General features: G+C 44.7%; 1 protein-coding gene across 4 annotated transcripts in view; it reads right to left on the bottom strand.

Moving 5' to 3' along the window:
* Window positions 1-13,503, bottom strand: part of CCDC125 (coiled-coil domain containing 125) — a 61,714-nt gene that overhangs the window by 38,107 nt on the left and 10,104 nt on the right. For 2 of the 4 annotated variants that reach the window (XM_053589342.1, XM_053589347.1), the window contains exons 2-5: window positions 12,697-12,900; window positions 6,084-6,408; window positions 4,804-4,862; window positions 1,722-1,808 (exon numbers count right to left, since the gene is read on the bottom strand). In XM_053589342.1, coding sequence (XP_053445317.1) covers window positions 1,722-1,808; window positions 4,804-4,862; window positions 6,084-6,396 — 459 coding nt within the window. In that variant the 5' untranslated portion in view covers window positions 6,397-6,408; window positions 12,697-12,900. Of the gene's footprint in view, window positions 1-1,721; window positions 1,809-2,261; window positions 2,512-4,803; window positions 4,863-6,083; window positions 6,409-12,696; window positions 12,901-13,503 lie in introns of those variants that run through there. The other 2 variants (XM_053589350.1, XM_053589352.1) reach the window with 2 other exon arrangements.

The following is a 13,503-nucleotide window of genomic DNA, read 5'->3' as shown; positions in this document are numbered from 1 at the left end:
CAGAGAAGTATTATTAAAAAGTTAGTCAAGGGCGGCGCCTGTGGCTCAGTCGGTAAGGCGCCGGCCCCATATACTGAGGGTGACGGGTTCAAACCCGGCCCCGGCCAAACTGCAACCAAAATATAGCCGGGCGTTGTGGCGGGCACCTGTAGTCCCAGCTACTCGGGAGGCTGAGGCAAGAGAATCGCTTAAGCCCCGGAGCTGGAGGTTGCTGTGAGCTGTGTGAGGCCACAGCACTCTACCGAGGGCCATAAAGTGAGACTCTGTCTCTACAAAAGAAAAAAAAAAAAAAGAATAAAAAGTCAGTCAAAAAAAGGTCAGACAACCCAAATGTCTATCAACTGGTGAATGGATAAACAAAATGTAGCATGTCTATACAACAGGGTATTATTTAGCAATAGAAAGAAAGTACTGACCCATCCTAAGATATGCATGCACCTCAAAAACATGCTAACCAGATGTAAAAGAATGCAGTTTTATATTGTGTGATTCTTATTATTATTATTTTTTTTTTGCAGTTTTTGGCCGGGGCCGGGTTTGAACCCACCACCTCCAGTATTTGGGGCCGGCGCCCTATTCCTTGAGCCACAGGCACTGCCCTGTGTGATTATTTTAATACGAAATAGAAAAAAAAATTTGGCCAGGTGCAGTGGCTCATGCCTGTAATCCTACCATTCTGGGAGGCCAAGGCAGGTGGATTGCTTGAGCTGACTAGTTGAAGACTAGCCTAAGCAAAAATTGAGACTCGTCTCTACTAAAAATAGAAAAATGGAGGCAAGAGGATTGCTTGATCCCAAGAGTTGGAGGTTGCTGTGAGCCATGACACCACAGCATTCTACCCAGGGTGAGGTTTGAGACTCTGTCTCAAAACAAAAAAAAGATAATAATAATAAAGAAAGAAAGAACAAAAAATTTATAAGACAAAGTAGACTAGTGGTTTTCTAGGGCTCACAGTAAGAATGAGGAGTGACTGAAAATGGGCACTAGTTTCCTTTATGTGGTTGTTGGAAATGTCTAAAATTAAATTGTATAGCCGGACATTGTGGCAGGTGCCTGTAGTCCCAGCTATTCGGGAGGCTGAGGCAAAAGAACTGCCTAAGCCTTTGGGCGGTGCCTATGGCTCAGTCGGTAAGGCGCCGGCCCCATATACCGAGGGTGGCGGGTTCAAACCCGACCCTGGCTGAATTGCAACCAAAAAAATAGCCGGGCGTTGTGGCGGGCGCCTGTAGTCCCAGCTACTCGGGAGACTGAGGCAAGAGAATCACTTAAGCCCAGGAGTTGGACGTTGCTGTGAGCTGTGTGATGCCACGGCACTCTACCCAGGGCCATAAAGTGAGGCTCTGTCTCTACAAAAAAAAAAAAAAACCCAACAAAAGAACTGCCTAAGCCCAAGAGCTGGAGGTTGCTGTGAGCTGTGATGCTACAGCACTGTACTGAGGGCGACAAAGGGAGACTCTGTGTCTAAAAAATTAAAATTAAAATTAAATTAAATTGCAGTAGTGGTTTTACAATTCTAAGTTTATAATTATAAATTGTACTGCACCTTTAAGACAAGTGAAATTTATGGTATGTAAGTAAACTATAAAATAGTTAAAAAAACTATACCTTAACAAAAAAATCCCAATTATATTAAAGCACTGCTGCTCCTGTTTTAAAAGCTAAGACCACACCAATTATTATGGGAATGCATAAGTAATAAAAGTTGAATAGTAACTTTTTACCATGCTTTGAAGAATTTTCAGTGCTTCCTCTTTACTTTCCAGTTGTCTTTGAGATGCCTCAAGTTCAGTTTTTAAAATTCCTACCTCCTGAGGACAGAAATAAAATTAGTCTTCCTATCTGCAAGACATGCAGCCCCCTAATTATCAACGTAGCCAGTCTCCATGCACCCTTGGCTCACGGCACTTACAAATGAGGTTGCCATTCCTCTAGACCAGTGATTTTCAACCCATGTGCCGCAGCACACTATGAGCCATGAGAGGATCTTAGGTGTGCCACAAAAATTTTAAAGATCATTAATAAAGCTACTTTCGAAAGAAGTTCAAAGCACAGTAAGTATATTGTTTTTTACTCTTTTTTAATAATCAACATAATTTAAGTGTGCTATGGAAGTTTAACTATAGGTTCAAGTATGCATGAGATAAAAACGGTTGAAAAACACCGCTCTAGACTTTGTGAGTGAAGCAGACATGCTGAAATTGAAAGGTTCACTAACAGGTGCCAGTTGTAACTAAAAGCCCAAATCTTTTCCTTTTACTCACTTTAGGCCATAGAAATAATACTACAGGGCGGCGCCTGTGGCTCAGTCGATAAGGCGCAGGCCCCATATACCGAGGGTGGCGGGTTCAAACCCGGCCCCGGCCAAACTGCAACCAAAAAATAGCCGGGCGTTGTGGCGGGCGCCTGTAGTCCCAGCTACTCGGGAGGCTGAGGCAAGAGAATCGCTTAAGCCCAGGAGTTGGAGGTTGATGTGAGCTGTGTGAGGCCACGGCACTCTACTGAGGGCCATAAAGTGAGACTCTGTCTCTACAAAAAAAAAAAAAAAAGAAAGAAATAATACTAGAAAATTAGCACTCTTTTCCTGGCTTCAAACTATCTCCCTGCCTTGACTTCTCAAAGTGCTGGGATTACAGGGATGAGCCACTTTGCACCCAGCCTCGGTTTTATTACATGCTAAGTTAGACTCAGTTTTATTACATGCTAAGTTTTTACATAGACTCCCTATGTAAAAATTCAAGGTAAGGAGGCAGCCTCAGGCCAAATTTACTTTAACAGATATAATAAGTTAAAATGAAGTCAGACTAGATTACAATGGCCCTACTCCAATGACTGGTGTCCTTATCAAAGACTCAATTGGAGGAGGCCATGTGACAGCAGAGATACTGCCAGCCACAGAACACCAAAGATCAGCAACTATCAGGAGCTAGGAAGATGCCGAGAAGGATTCTCCTCTAAAGTGTCAGAGGGAACAAGGCCACCAACACTTGATTTAAACTTCTGGCCTTCAGAAATGAAAAAAGATGGGTTTCTGTTGTTTTAAGCCACCAGTTTGTGGTACTTTGTCACAGCAGCCCTCGGAAACTAACACAGCAGCTTTCACAAGAAGAGTTGCAAACACACACTAAGGCGAGCTCCCTGTTTCCCAAAGGATAGGCTCCCATCACAGAAACTGCTGTTCCCACCACGCTGGATGTGCTCCTCAGGCTACCCTGAGAAGCTCTGGTCTTCTGACTTCAAGGACGGTAAATTTTGTCAGGTTATTTCAAGCCACAGGTAGGGAAGACAGATGGAAGGAAGCCATAGTTTTTATTATTATTATTATTATTTTTATTTTTTTTTTTTTTAGAGACAGAGTCTCACTTTATGGCCCTCGGTAGAGTGCCGTGGCATCACACAGCTCACAGCAACCTCCAACTCCTGGGCCTAAGCGATTCTCCTGCCTCAGCCTCCCGAGTAGCTGGGACTACAGGCGCCCGCCACAACCGCCCAGCTATTTTTTGGTTGCAGTTCAGCCAGGGCCGGGTTTGAACCCGCCACCCTCGGTATATGGGGCCGGCGCCTTACCGACTGAGCCACAGGCGCCGCCCTTTTTATTATTATTTGTTTGTTTGTTTTTTGAGAAAGAACCTCAAGCTATTGCCCTGGGTAGAGTGCTGGGGCATCACAGCTCACAGCAATTTCCAACTCCTGGGCTTAAGTGATTCTCTTGCCTCAGCCTCTCAAGTAGCTGGGACTACAGGCACCTGCCACAACACGCGGCTATTTTTTGGTTGTAGTTGTCATTGTTGTTTGGCAGGCCGGGGCTGGATTCCAACCCGCCAGCTCTGGTGTATGTGGCTGGCACCTTAGCCGCTTGAGCTACAGGCACTGAGACCATAGTTATTTTCTTAAGGAGACTAAAAAAATAAGATCAAAGGGAGAATTGGTGTGCATGTTTATGTAAGTAGGCTTTTTAAGAGATGAGGTGGGTAAGACACAGAAGAAGCCAGGTGAAAAGGTATAAGCTTGGGGCAGTGCCTGTGGCTCAAAGGGTAGGGCGCTGGCCCCATATGCCTGAGGTGGTGGGTTCAAACCCAGGCCCGGCCAAAAAACTCAAAAAAAAAAAAAAAAAAGTGTAAAGTGGCTCGGCGCCTATGGCTCAAGCGGCTAAGGCGCCAGCCACATACACCTGAGCTGGGGGGTTCGAATCCAGCCTGGGCCCGCCAAACAACATGATGGCTGCAACCAAAAAATAGCTGAGCGTTGTGGCAGGTGCCTGTAGTCCCAGCTACTTGGGAGGTGGAGGCAGGAGAATCACTTGAGCCCAAGAGTTGGAGTTGCTGTGAGCTGTGATGCCATAGCGCTCTACCCAGGGCAACAGCTTGAGGCTCTGTCTCAAAAGAAAAAAAAAAAAGTGAAAAGTATAAGCTTTAGACTGTGTTCATCAAGAATATGTGGAAAGTTGGTTACCATGCCCGTAGCACAGTACTTATGGCACCAGCTACATACACCGAGGGTGGTGGGTTCAGACCCGGCCTGGGCCAGCTAAAAATTAGCCAGGCATTGTGGTGGGTGCCTTAGTCCCGTCTCCTTCAGAGGCTGAGACAAGAGAATTGCTTAAGCCCAAGAGTTTGAGGTTGCTGTGAGCTGTGACACCAAGGCACTCTACTAAGGGCGACATAGTGAGATTCTGTCTCAAAAAAAAGAAAAAGAATATCTGGAAAGCCAGTATTTACCTTCCACATAGCTTTAGTAATATTTAAAGACAGTATCTATCAGTGGACTTAATTTACAGGAGAATTTTTATATTAGCCCAGTACTTACCTCTAAAGTTTCCTGAAGATGTTGCCTTAATTCTTCATTTGACAATTCTGAATTAGAATCTATTAGAGGGGAAAAAACTCTTGAATATTTTCTTTAACTAATTAAATACAGGATATTTGTTTACCAATGATCAAAAATAGGTTTTCCCTAAACTGGGAAAAAAGAATTATAATAGTCCAAATATTATCAAAATATGTAGCTTACTGAGAGGCCAAGGCACATAGATTGCCTGAGCTCTGGGTTTGAGACCAGCCAGAGAGAGAGTGAGACCTCATCTCTAAAATTAGCAAGGTGTTGTGGCAGGCGCCTGTAGTCCCAGCTACTCAGGAAGCTGAGGCAAGAGGATCACTTGAGCCCAGGAGTTTGAGGTTGCCGTGAGCTATGACATCACAGCACTCTATCAAGGGAGAGAAAGTAAAACTGCGGCGGGGAGTGGGGGAGAAATGTAGATTAAAGCATTTACAAATGAAAAGAGACATACTGTATTTGAATAAAAAGACCTTTAGAGGGTGGCACCTGTGGCTCAGTGAGTAGGGTGCCGGCCCCACATACTGAGGGTGGCGGGTTCAAACCCTGCCCCAGCCAAACTGCAACAAAAAAATAGCCAGGTGTTGTGGTGGGTGCCTGTAGTCACAGCTACTTGGGAGGCGGAGGCAGGAGAATCGCTTAAGCCCAGGAATTGGAGGTTGCTGTGAGCTGTAATGCCGCAGCACTCTACCCAGGGCGACAGCTTGAGACTCTGTCTCCAAAGGAAATAAAAAAAAAGACCTTTAGAAACAGGACTATAAAAATAAAACTGATGTTAATGAATTGTCTAATTATTACATTTGAACACAAAATAAAAAAACACAAATGGTGAATAAAATAAACGGATTCTGTTGTTTAGCTTAAGCTTGATCAATGTAATAATATGCACATCTAGGGCAGCCCCTGTGGCTCAAAGGACTAGGGCGCTGGCCCCATATACCAGAGGTGGCAGGTTCAAACCCAGCCCCAGTCAAAAACTGCAAAAAATAAAAAAATAAAAAAGTAATAATATGCACATCTAAGAAATAAACTATATTTAATTTCTTTCCAAGGAGAATAACTAGAAGCCTCCTGTAACTTTATTCTCTCCTTAATGGAATCAACAAGAAATTAAACTGAGCTTCCTAAAAGTTTCATTTTCATTTCATATAATTCACTATGGTTACCTATTTTCATGTATGTAACCCTTCCAGGGTTACAGCTTTGATAAAATTCACAGGAGAGAGAAAGGTGAGGAAATTCGACATTCTTACCAGTGCTACTTTGTCTCCTGTAGCTGGGGATTCTGGCCCCCTGAGAGTATGTCTCTTGTAAGCTCTTATGCTTGGAATATTGAAAAATACCTCCACTTCTTTCTTCCTCTTTTCTTGGGAATGGTGGAGGGCTAAAGTTTTTTCCATCTGATCTTTTTCTAGATGTAAATAATTGTGACAGTTCCAAAACTTGATAAATGGCACCAGGTCTTCTGCCAAAGCCATACCCCAAGTCACCTTCTGTCATGTCATCCTCTTCTGTTTCCCAGAGCGGCACCTCTGACTCACTTGATGACCTCACCACCTTGTTCATTAGCCAAATTGCCTTTATCACAAGAAAAAACAGGTAGTAGTTAAGAAAAATAGTAGTTAAGAAACCATCAGTAGTGGCTCAGCGCCCATAGCACAGTGGTTATGGCGCAGGCCACATGTACCTTGGATGGTAGGTTCGAACCCATCCCAGGCCAGCTAAACAATGACAACTGCAAGAAAAACAAAAATAGTTGGGCGTTGTGGCGGGTGCCTGTAGTCCCAGCTACTTGGGAGGCTGAGGCAAGAGAATCACTTAAGCCCAAGAATTTGAGGTTGCTGTGAGCTGTGATGCCACAGCACTCTACCAAGGGCGACATAGTGAGACTCTCTCAAAACAAAAAAACAAAAAAACACCATCAGTGGATCTCACTTCTGGGTATTTACTCAAAAGATTTTTGAAATCTTTTTACAAAGATTCAACGAAGTTTGTTGAAGAGATATCTGCCGTCCCATGTTCACTGCATCGCTATTCACAATAGTTAAGAAATCAACCTAAGTGTCCATCAATAAGATAAAGAAAATGTGATATTTCTACAGAGGGGAGTATTAGTCGGCCTTAAGGAAATCCTGTCATTTGGAACAACATGGAAGGAATTGGAAAATATTATGCTAAGTTACATAAGCCACACACAGAAACACAAATACCTGTGTTCTTACTGTATGTAAAATCTGAAACAATTGAACAGACAGGAGCAGAGAGAAGAATGATAGTTACCAGAAGCTAGGAGGGTGAGGAAATGGGAAAATAATAGTAAAAAGGCACAAAGTCTTAGGAGGAATAGGGGATTTTTCCTTTGAGAAACATTGTATGGTGTGGTGAATACAGAAAATAATAATGTGCTGTACATTTCAAAATGTCTAAGCCTGGGGTGGCGCCTGTGACTCAGTGGGTAGGGCACCTGCCCCATATATGGAGGGTGGCAGGTTCAAACCTGGCCCTGGCCAAACTGCAACAAAAAAATAGAAAATAGCCGGGCATTGTGGCAGGCGCCTGTAGTCCCAGCTACTCAGGAGGCTGAGGCAAGAGAATTACCTAAGTCTAGGAGTTGGAGGTTGCTGTGAGCTGTGTGATGCCATGACACTCTACTGAGGGCAACAAAGTGAGACTCTGTCTCTACAAAAAAAAAGAAAACATATCCTTCATTTCTGGGAGGCTGAGGCAAGAGAATGGCCTAAGCCCAGGAGCTGGAGGTTGCTGTGAGCTGTGACGCCACAGCACTCTACCAAGGGCGACAAACTAAGACTCTGTCTCTAAAAAAAAAAAAAAAATCAAAGCCTAGCACAGTGGTGCACGCCTGTAATTCCAGCTACTCTGGAAGCTCAACCAGGAGGATCCCATGAGCCCACCAGGAGTTTCAAAACAGCCTGAGCAACAGAACAAGACCAGGGCAATGCCTGTGGCTCCGTGAGTAGGGCACTGGCCCCATATACCAAGGATGGTGTGTTCAAACCAAGCCCCGGCCAAACTGCAACAAAAAATAGCTAGGTGTTGTGGCGAGCACCTATAGTCCCAGCTGCTCAGGAGGCTGAGGCAAGAGAATCGCCTAAACCCAAGAGCTGGAGGTTGCTGTGAGCTGTGACGCCACAGCACTCGGCACTCTACTGAGGGCAACAAAGTGAGACTCTGTCTCTAAAAAAAAAAAAAAAAGATCCTAACCACCAAGAGAGCAAATTTTGAATATTCTTACCACAAAAATAGTGGTATTTGAGGTGATGAATATGTTAATCAGCTAGATTTAATTATTCTACATTGTATTCGTAAATCATAACACCATTTTGTACTCCACAAATTCAGGGCAGACATAAAGTTTGTGCACAACTTAAAATAGTTTAACATAGTAAATTGCACATGAATTTATGGACACCCTGTATATGATGGGGCAGGCATCCTCAAATTTTTTTTAAACAGGGGGCCAATTCACTGTCCCTCAGACTGTTGGAGGGCCAGACTATAGTTAAAAAAAAACTATGAACAAATTCCTATGCACACTGCACATAACTTATTTTGAAGTAAAAAAACAAAATGGGAACAAATACAATCACACTGCCTCATGTGGCCCGCGGGCCACAGTTTGAGGACCCCTGTGATGGGGTCTTTAAAAAGTTTATAAAAATGGTGCCTGTAGTCCCAGCTACTTGGGAGGCTGAGGCAAGAGAATCACCTTAAGCCCAGGAGTTGGAGGTTGCTGTGAGCTGTGTGAGGCCACGGCATTCTACCGAGGGCCATAAAGTGAGACTCTGTCTCTACAAAAAAAAAAAAAAAAAAGTTTATAAAAATGTTTATTATACAAAATTACAGGTCTATGGCTCAGCGCCTGTGGCTCAAGTGGCTAAGGCACCAGCCACATACACCTGAGCTGGCAGGTTCAAATCCAGCCCAGGCCTGCCAAACAACAATGACAGCTGCAACCAAAAAATAGCTGGGCATTGTGATGGGCGCCTGTAGTCCCAGCTACTTGAGAGGCAGAGGCAGGAGAATTGCTTGAGCCCAGGATTTGAGGTTGCTGTGATTTGTGATGTCATGGCACCCTACCCAAGGCAACAGCTCGAGGCTCTGCCTCAAAAAAATAAAAATTAAAAAATTAAAAAAAAAAATTACAGGCTTAGCGCACATAGTGCAATGGCTACGGTGCCAGCCACATGCACCGAAGCTGGCAGGCTCAAACCCAGCCAGGGCCAGCTAAACAAGAATGACAACTGCAACAAAAAAACAGCTGGGCATTGTGGCAGGCGCCTGTGGTTCCAGCTACTCAGGAGGCATCTATTCTACTCTATAGATGCCAAAACTTTTGAACCCGGATCAGCTACAGACAAGAGCAGAGTTTGCAGTAGAAATTTTATTTATTTATTTTTTAGAGACAGGATCTTGTTCTTGCTCAGGCTGGTCTCGAACTCATGAGCTCAGGAGACAGCTACTCAGGAGAGAATCGAGTAAGCCCAAGAGTTTGAGGTTGCTGTGAGCTGTGACACCATGGCACTCTACCCAGAGCGACAAAGTGAGACTCTGTCTCAAAACAAAACAAAAAAAAAATTACACACAGATTTCATAACTTTTTTTTTTATGTGTAGATTTCATAACTTTTAACATGCCTGAACAGAATCTAGTTTGATGCAAGAAGGATAAGATGTGAGTTTGAAAAGACCTTTCATCGGGCGGTGCCTGTGGCTCAAGTAGTAGGGCGCCGGTCCCATATGCTGGAGGTGGCAGGTTCAAACCTAGCCCTGGCCAAAAAAGAAAAAAAAAAAAAGACCTTTCATCAGAGTAACCTGAATTCTGGTATAATTCAAGCCAGAAGAAACATCAAATTTATGATGAAGCTTAGGTGAAATCACTGATGCTTTATGAACAATTTATGTGAATCATGCTCCGAAGAAACCTGTTTGCAAACGAAAAACTCATGTTAAGAGCCAAGATGATACTGACGATGAAACTTGCAGTGGCAGACTATCGCCATCAAATTGTGAGGAAACAATTCATCTTGCTCATGCCCTAATTGAAAATGACCGACAATTAACAGCACAAAAAACACAGACATCTCAATTGGTTCAGCTTACACAATTCTGCCTGAAAAATTAAAGTTAAGCAAACTTTCTACTCCATAGATTTCAAAACTGTTGTGCCCAGATCAGCTGCAGATAAGAGCAGAGTTTGCAGTAGAAATTTTATTTATTTATTTTTTAGAGACGGGATCTTCCTCTTGCTCAGGCTGGTCTTGAACTCATGAGCTCAGGCAATCCACCCACCTCGGCTTCCCAAGTGCTGGGATTATAGGCGTGAGCCACCGTGCCTGGCCATGCAGTGGAAATTTTAAACAACTGGGATTGAGATCCTGGGACATTTCTTTGAAGATGAACCATGGCTTTCCCAGACCAGATCCTGAAGACAAGCAAGGCAAGGGCACCAACAGGTGTAAGGGGTCAGTCAAGGCAAAAGTAGACCAGTTAAGAGCAAAGGTCATGGCAATAGTTTCTTGGGATACTCGTTAATTTTCTAGAGGCCCAAAGAATGGTAACATCTGCTTATTATGAAAGTGTTTTGAGAAAGTTAGCCAAGAGGGCAGTGCCTGTGGCTCAAAAGAGTAGAGCACTGGCCCCATATACCGGAGGTGGTAGGTTCACACCCAGCGCCAGCCAAAAAGGTGCAAAAAAAAAAAAAAAAAGGCCCGCGCCTGTAGTCCCAGCTACTCGGGAGGCTGAGGCAAGAGAATTACCTAAGTCTAGGAGTTGGAGGTTGCTGTGAGCTGTGTGAGGCCACAGCACTCTACCGAGGGCCATAAAGTGAGACTCTGTCTCTACAAAAAAAAAAAAAAAAAAAAGGCCCGAAGAGCTTCACCAGAGTCCTTCTACACCATGATAATGCTCATTAATTTCATGCGAGTCCTGATAGAAAATCATTAGGCATCTATTTTTTTTTTTTTTTTGTAGAGACAGAGTCTCACTTTATGGCCCTCGGGTGGAGTGCCATGGCATCACACAGCTCACAGCAACCTCCAACTCCCAGGCCTAAGTGATTCTCCTGCCTCAGCCTTCCGAGCAGCTGGGACTACAGGCGCCCACCACAACGCCCACCTATTTTTTGGTTGCAGTTCAGCCAGGGCTGGGTTTGAACCCACCACCCTCAGTATATGGGGCTGGCGCCTTACCGACTGAGCCACAGGCACTGCCCTAGGCATCTATTTTATAGTCCTGATTTGACTCTTTCTGACTTCTTTTTGTTTTCTGATATTAAAAAAAATCTTTAGGCTCGGTGCCCATAGCTCAGTGGGTAGGGTGCTGGCCACATACACCTCGAGCCTGGCCCCGGCCTGCTAAACAACAATGACAACTACAACAAAAAAGTAGCCGGGCATTGTGGCAGGCGCTTCCCAGCTACTTAGCAGGCTGAGGCAAGAGAATCGCTTAAGCCCAAGAGTCAGAGGTTGCTATGAGCTGTGATGCCACAGCACTCTACCCAGGGTGAAAGCGTGAGGCTCTGTCTCAAAAAAAAAAAAGTAGCTGGGCATTGTGGCAGTCTCCTGTAGTCCCAGCTACTTGGGAGGCTGAGGCAAGAGAATCGCAAGCCCAAGAGTTGGAGGTTGCTGTGAGCTGTGTGACACCACAGCACTCTACCGAGGGTGACATAGTGAGACTCTGTCTCAATAAATAAATAAATAAATAAATAAGAGGCATGGTAAGAGATTAACAACAAGAACTTCTTTCAGGATAATTATGACAATATAGACTGTCAAGAAAATTATGTGAATGCAGTCCCACTTTCTCAACATGTCGTACTGGGCAGGGTGCAGTGGCTTACGCCTATAATCCTAGCACTCTGGTAGGCTGAGGCAGGTGGACTATCTGAGCTCACAGGTTCAAGACCAGCCTGATAGCTGGGCGTTGTGGCAGGCACCTGTAGTCCTAGCTACTTAGGAAGGTGAGGTCAGAGAATCACATGAGCCCAAGAGTTTGAGGTTGCTGTGAGCTATGCCAGGACACTCTAGCGAGGGCAACAAAGTGAAACTGTCTCAAAAACAAACAAACAAAAAAACATGTCTTACTGTATTTTCGGAAAGGGTGGAGTATGATGGACTACTGTATTTGAACAACCAGTTCCTCACTTCAGTGTCACCCTGTCAACCGGGCCTTCCCTGCCATACCATCTACAACTGCAAATTCCTCCTCCCTGTCCCACTTCTCTGCTTTATTCTTCTCCTAGTGCTCATGACCTTCTAACATTCTCCTCCATATTTTAATTACTTTTCAAATTACACCACTAAAATCAGAGCCAATACCAAGGGGGAGGCAGATATAAAAGTAGGAGTGTAGGGCGCCGGCCCCATATGGTGGTGGGTTCAATCCCAGCCCTGGCCAAACTGCAACAAAAAAATAGCCGGGTGTTGTGGCAGGCGCCTGTAGTCCCAGCTGCTTGGGAGGCTGAGGCAAGAGAATCACATAAGCCCAACAGTTAGAGGTTGCTGTGAGCCGTGTGACGTCATGGCACTCTACCCGAGGACAGTACAGTGAGACTCTGTCTCTATGAAAAAAAAAAAAAAGTAGGAGTCTAGAGAAGTGGAGGTGGCTCAGGCCTGCCTGGGATGCATTCCAACAGGGAGGGCAGCCCAGCGTCTCCCACAGAGCCCAAGCCTGCTGTGTGGCCTGAGCTTGAATGGGAGCTCTGCGAGGGGGGGCAGTTTTTGTCTATTTGTCATATTTTTGTCATACTCCCAGTGCCTAGAACAGCATCTGAGACATATCCGTACTGAATAAGACTTGTTTAGGCTCCACGCCTATGGCTCAAGCGGCTAAGGAGCCAGCCACATACACCTGAGCTGACAGGTTCGAATCCAGCCGGGGCCCACCAAACAACAATGACGGCTGCAACCAAAATTAGCTGGGGATGGTGGCAGGCATCTGTAGTCCCAGCTACTTGAGAGGTGGAGGCAGAAGAATCACTTGAGCCCAGGAGTTTGAGGTTGCTGTAAACTGTGATGTCACAGCACTCTACCCAGGGTGACAGCTCGAGGCTCTGTCTCAAAAAAAAAAATAACAAAAGGCTTGTTTAATAAATGAATAAAGGAAGGAAAAAACAAACAAATACAGTCGTCCCTCAGTATCCAAGGGCAACTGGCTCCAGGACTCCCAGGATACCAAAATCTGTGGATGCTGAAGTCCCTATATGAAATGACATAGTGTTTGCACATAAGCTAGGCACATCCTCCCGTCTACTATAACTCGCCTCCAGGTTAGACCATCTAATGCTATGCCTCACCGTTCGTTTGTGTGGATTCAGCGGAGCACCCAGTGGGCAGCACATTCAAGCTTTACTTTTTGAAACTCTGTGGAATTTTTTTTTTGTTTTCTTTGTATTATAAACTGACAATAATAATAAAAAAAATCTATCATGAATTTAACAAGAAGAATCTGTACATTTTAAAGTAAACCAATGCACAATGCCCTGGCCCTAGGGGTCCTTCTCCGTTTCCCACAACAGGGCTAAAGCAGGTCATTTGTATCTGCCACAAGATACAGTGTCAAGGCCATTGCTGTCCTGTGTGCAGTGGCAAGAGAGAGAAGGTGGCCTCTGGGGGCTGAGCGAGCTAAGATGCTAGTGGGGCTTCAGGCCCCTTTG

This window comes from Nycticebus coucang, chromosome 1 (genome assembly GCF_027406575.1).
Source record: "Nycticebus coucang isolate mNycCou1 chromosome 1, mNycCou1.pri, whole genome shotgun sequence".
Classification (NCBI taxonomy): domain Eukaryota; kingdom Metazoa; phylum Chordata; class Mammalia; order Primates; family Lorisidae; genus Nycticebus; species Nycticebus coucang.
The sequence above is the reverse complement of the archived record's forward strand: the minus strand, read 5'-3'. Positions and strand labels throughout refer to the sequence as shown.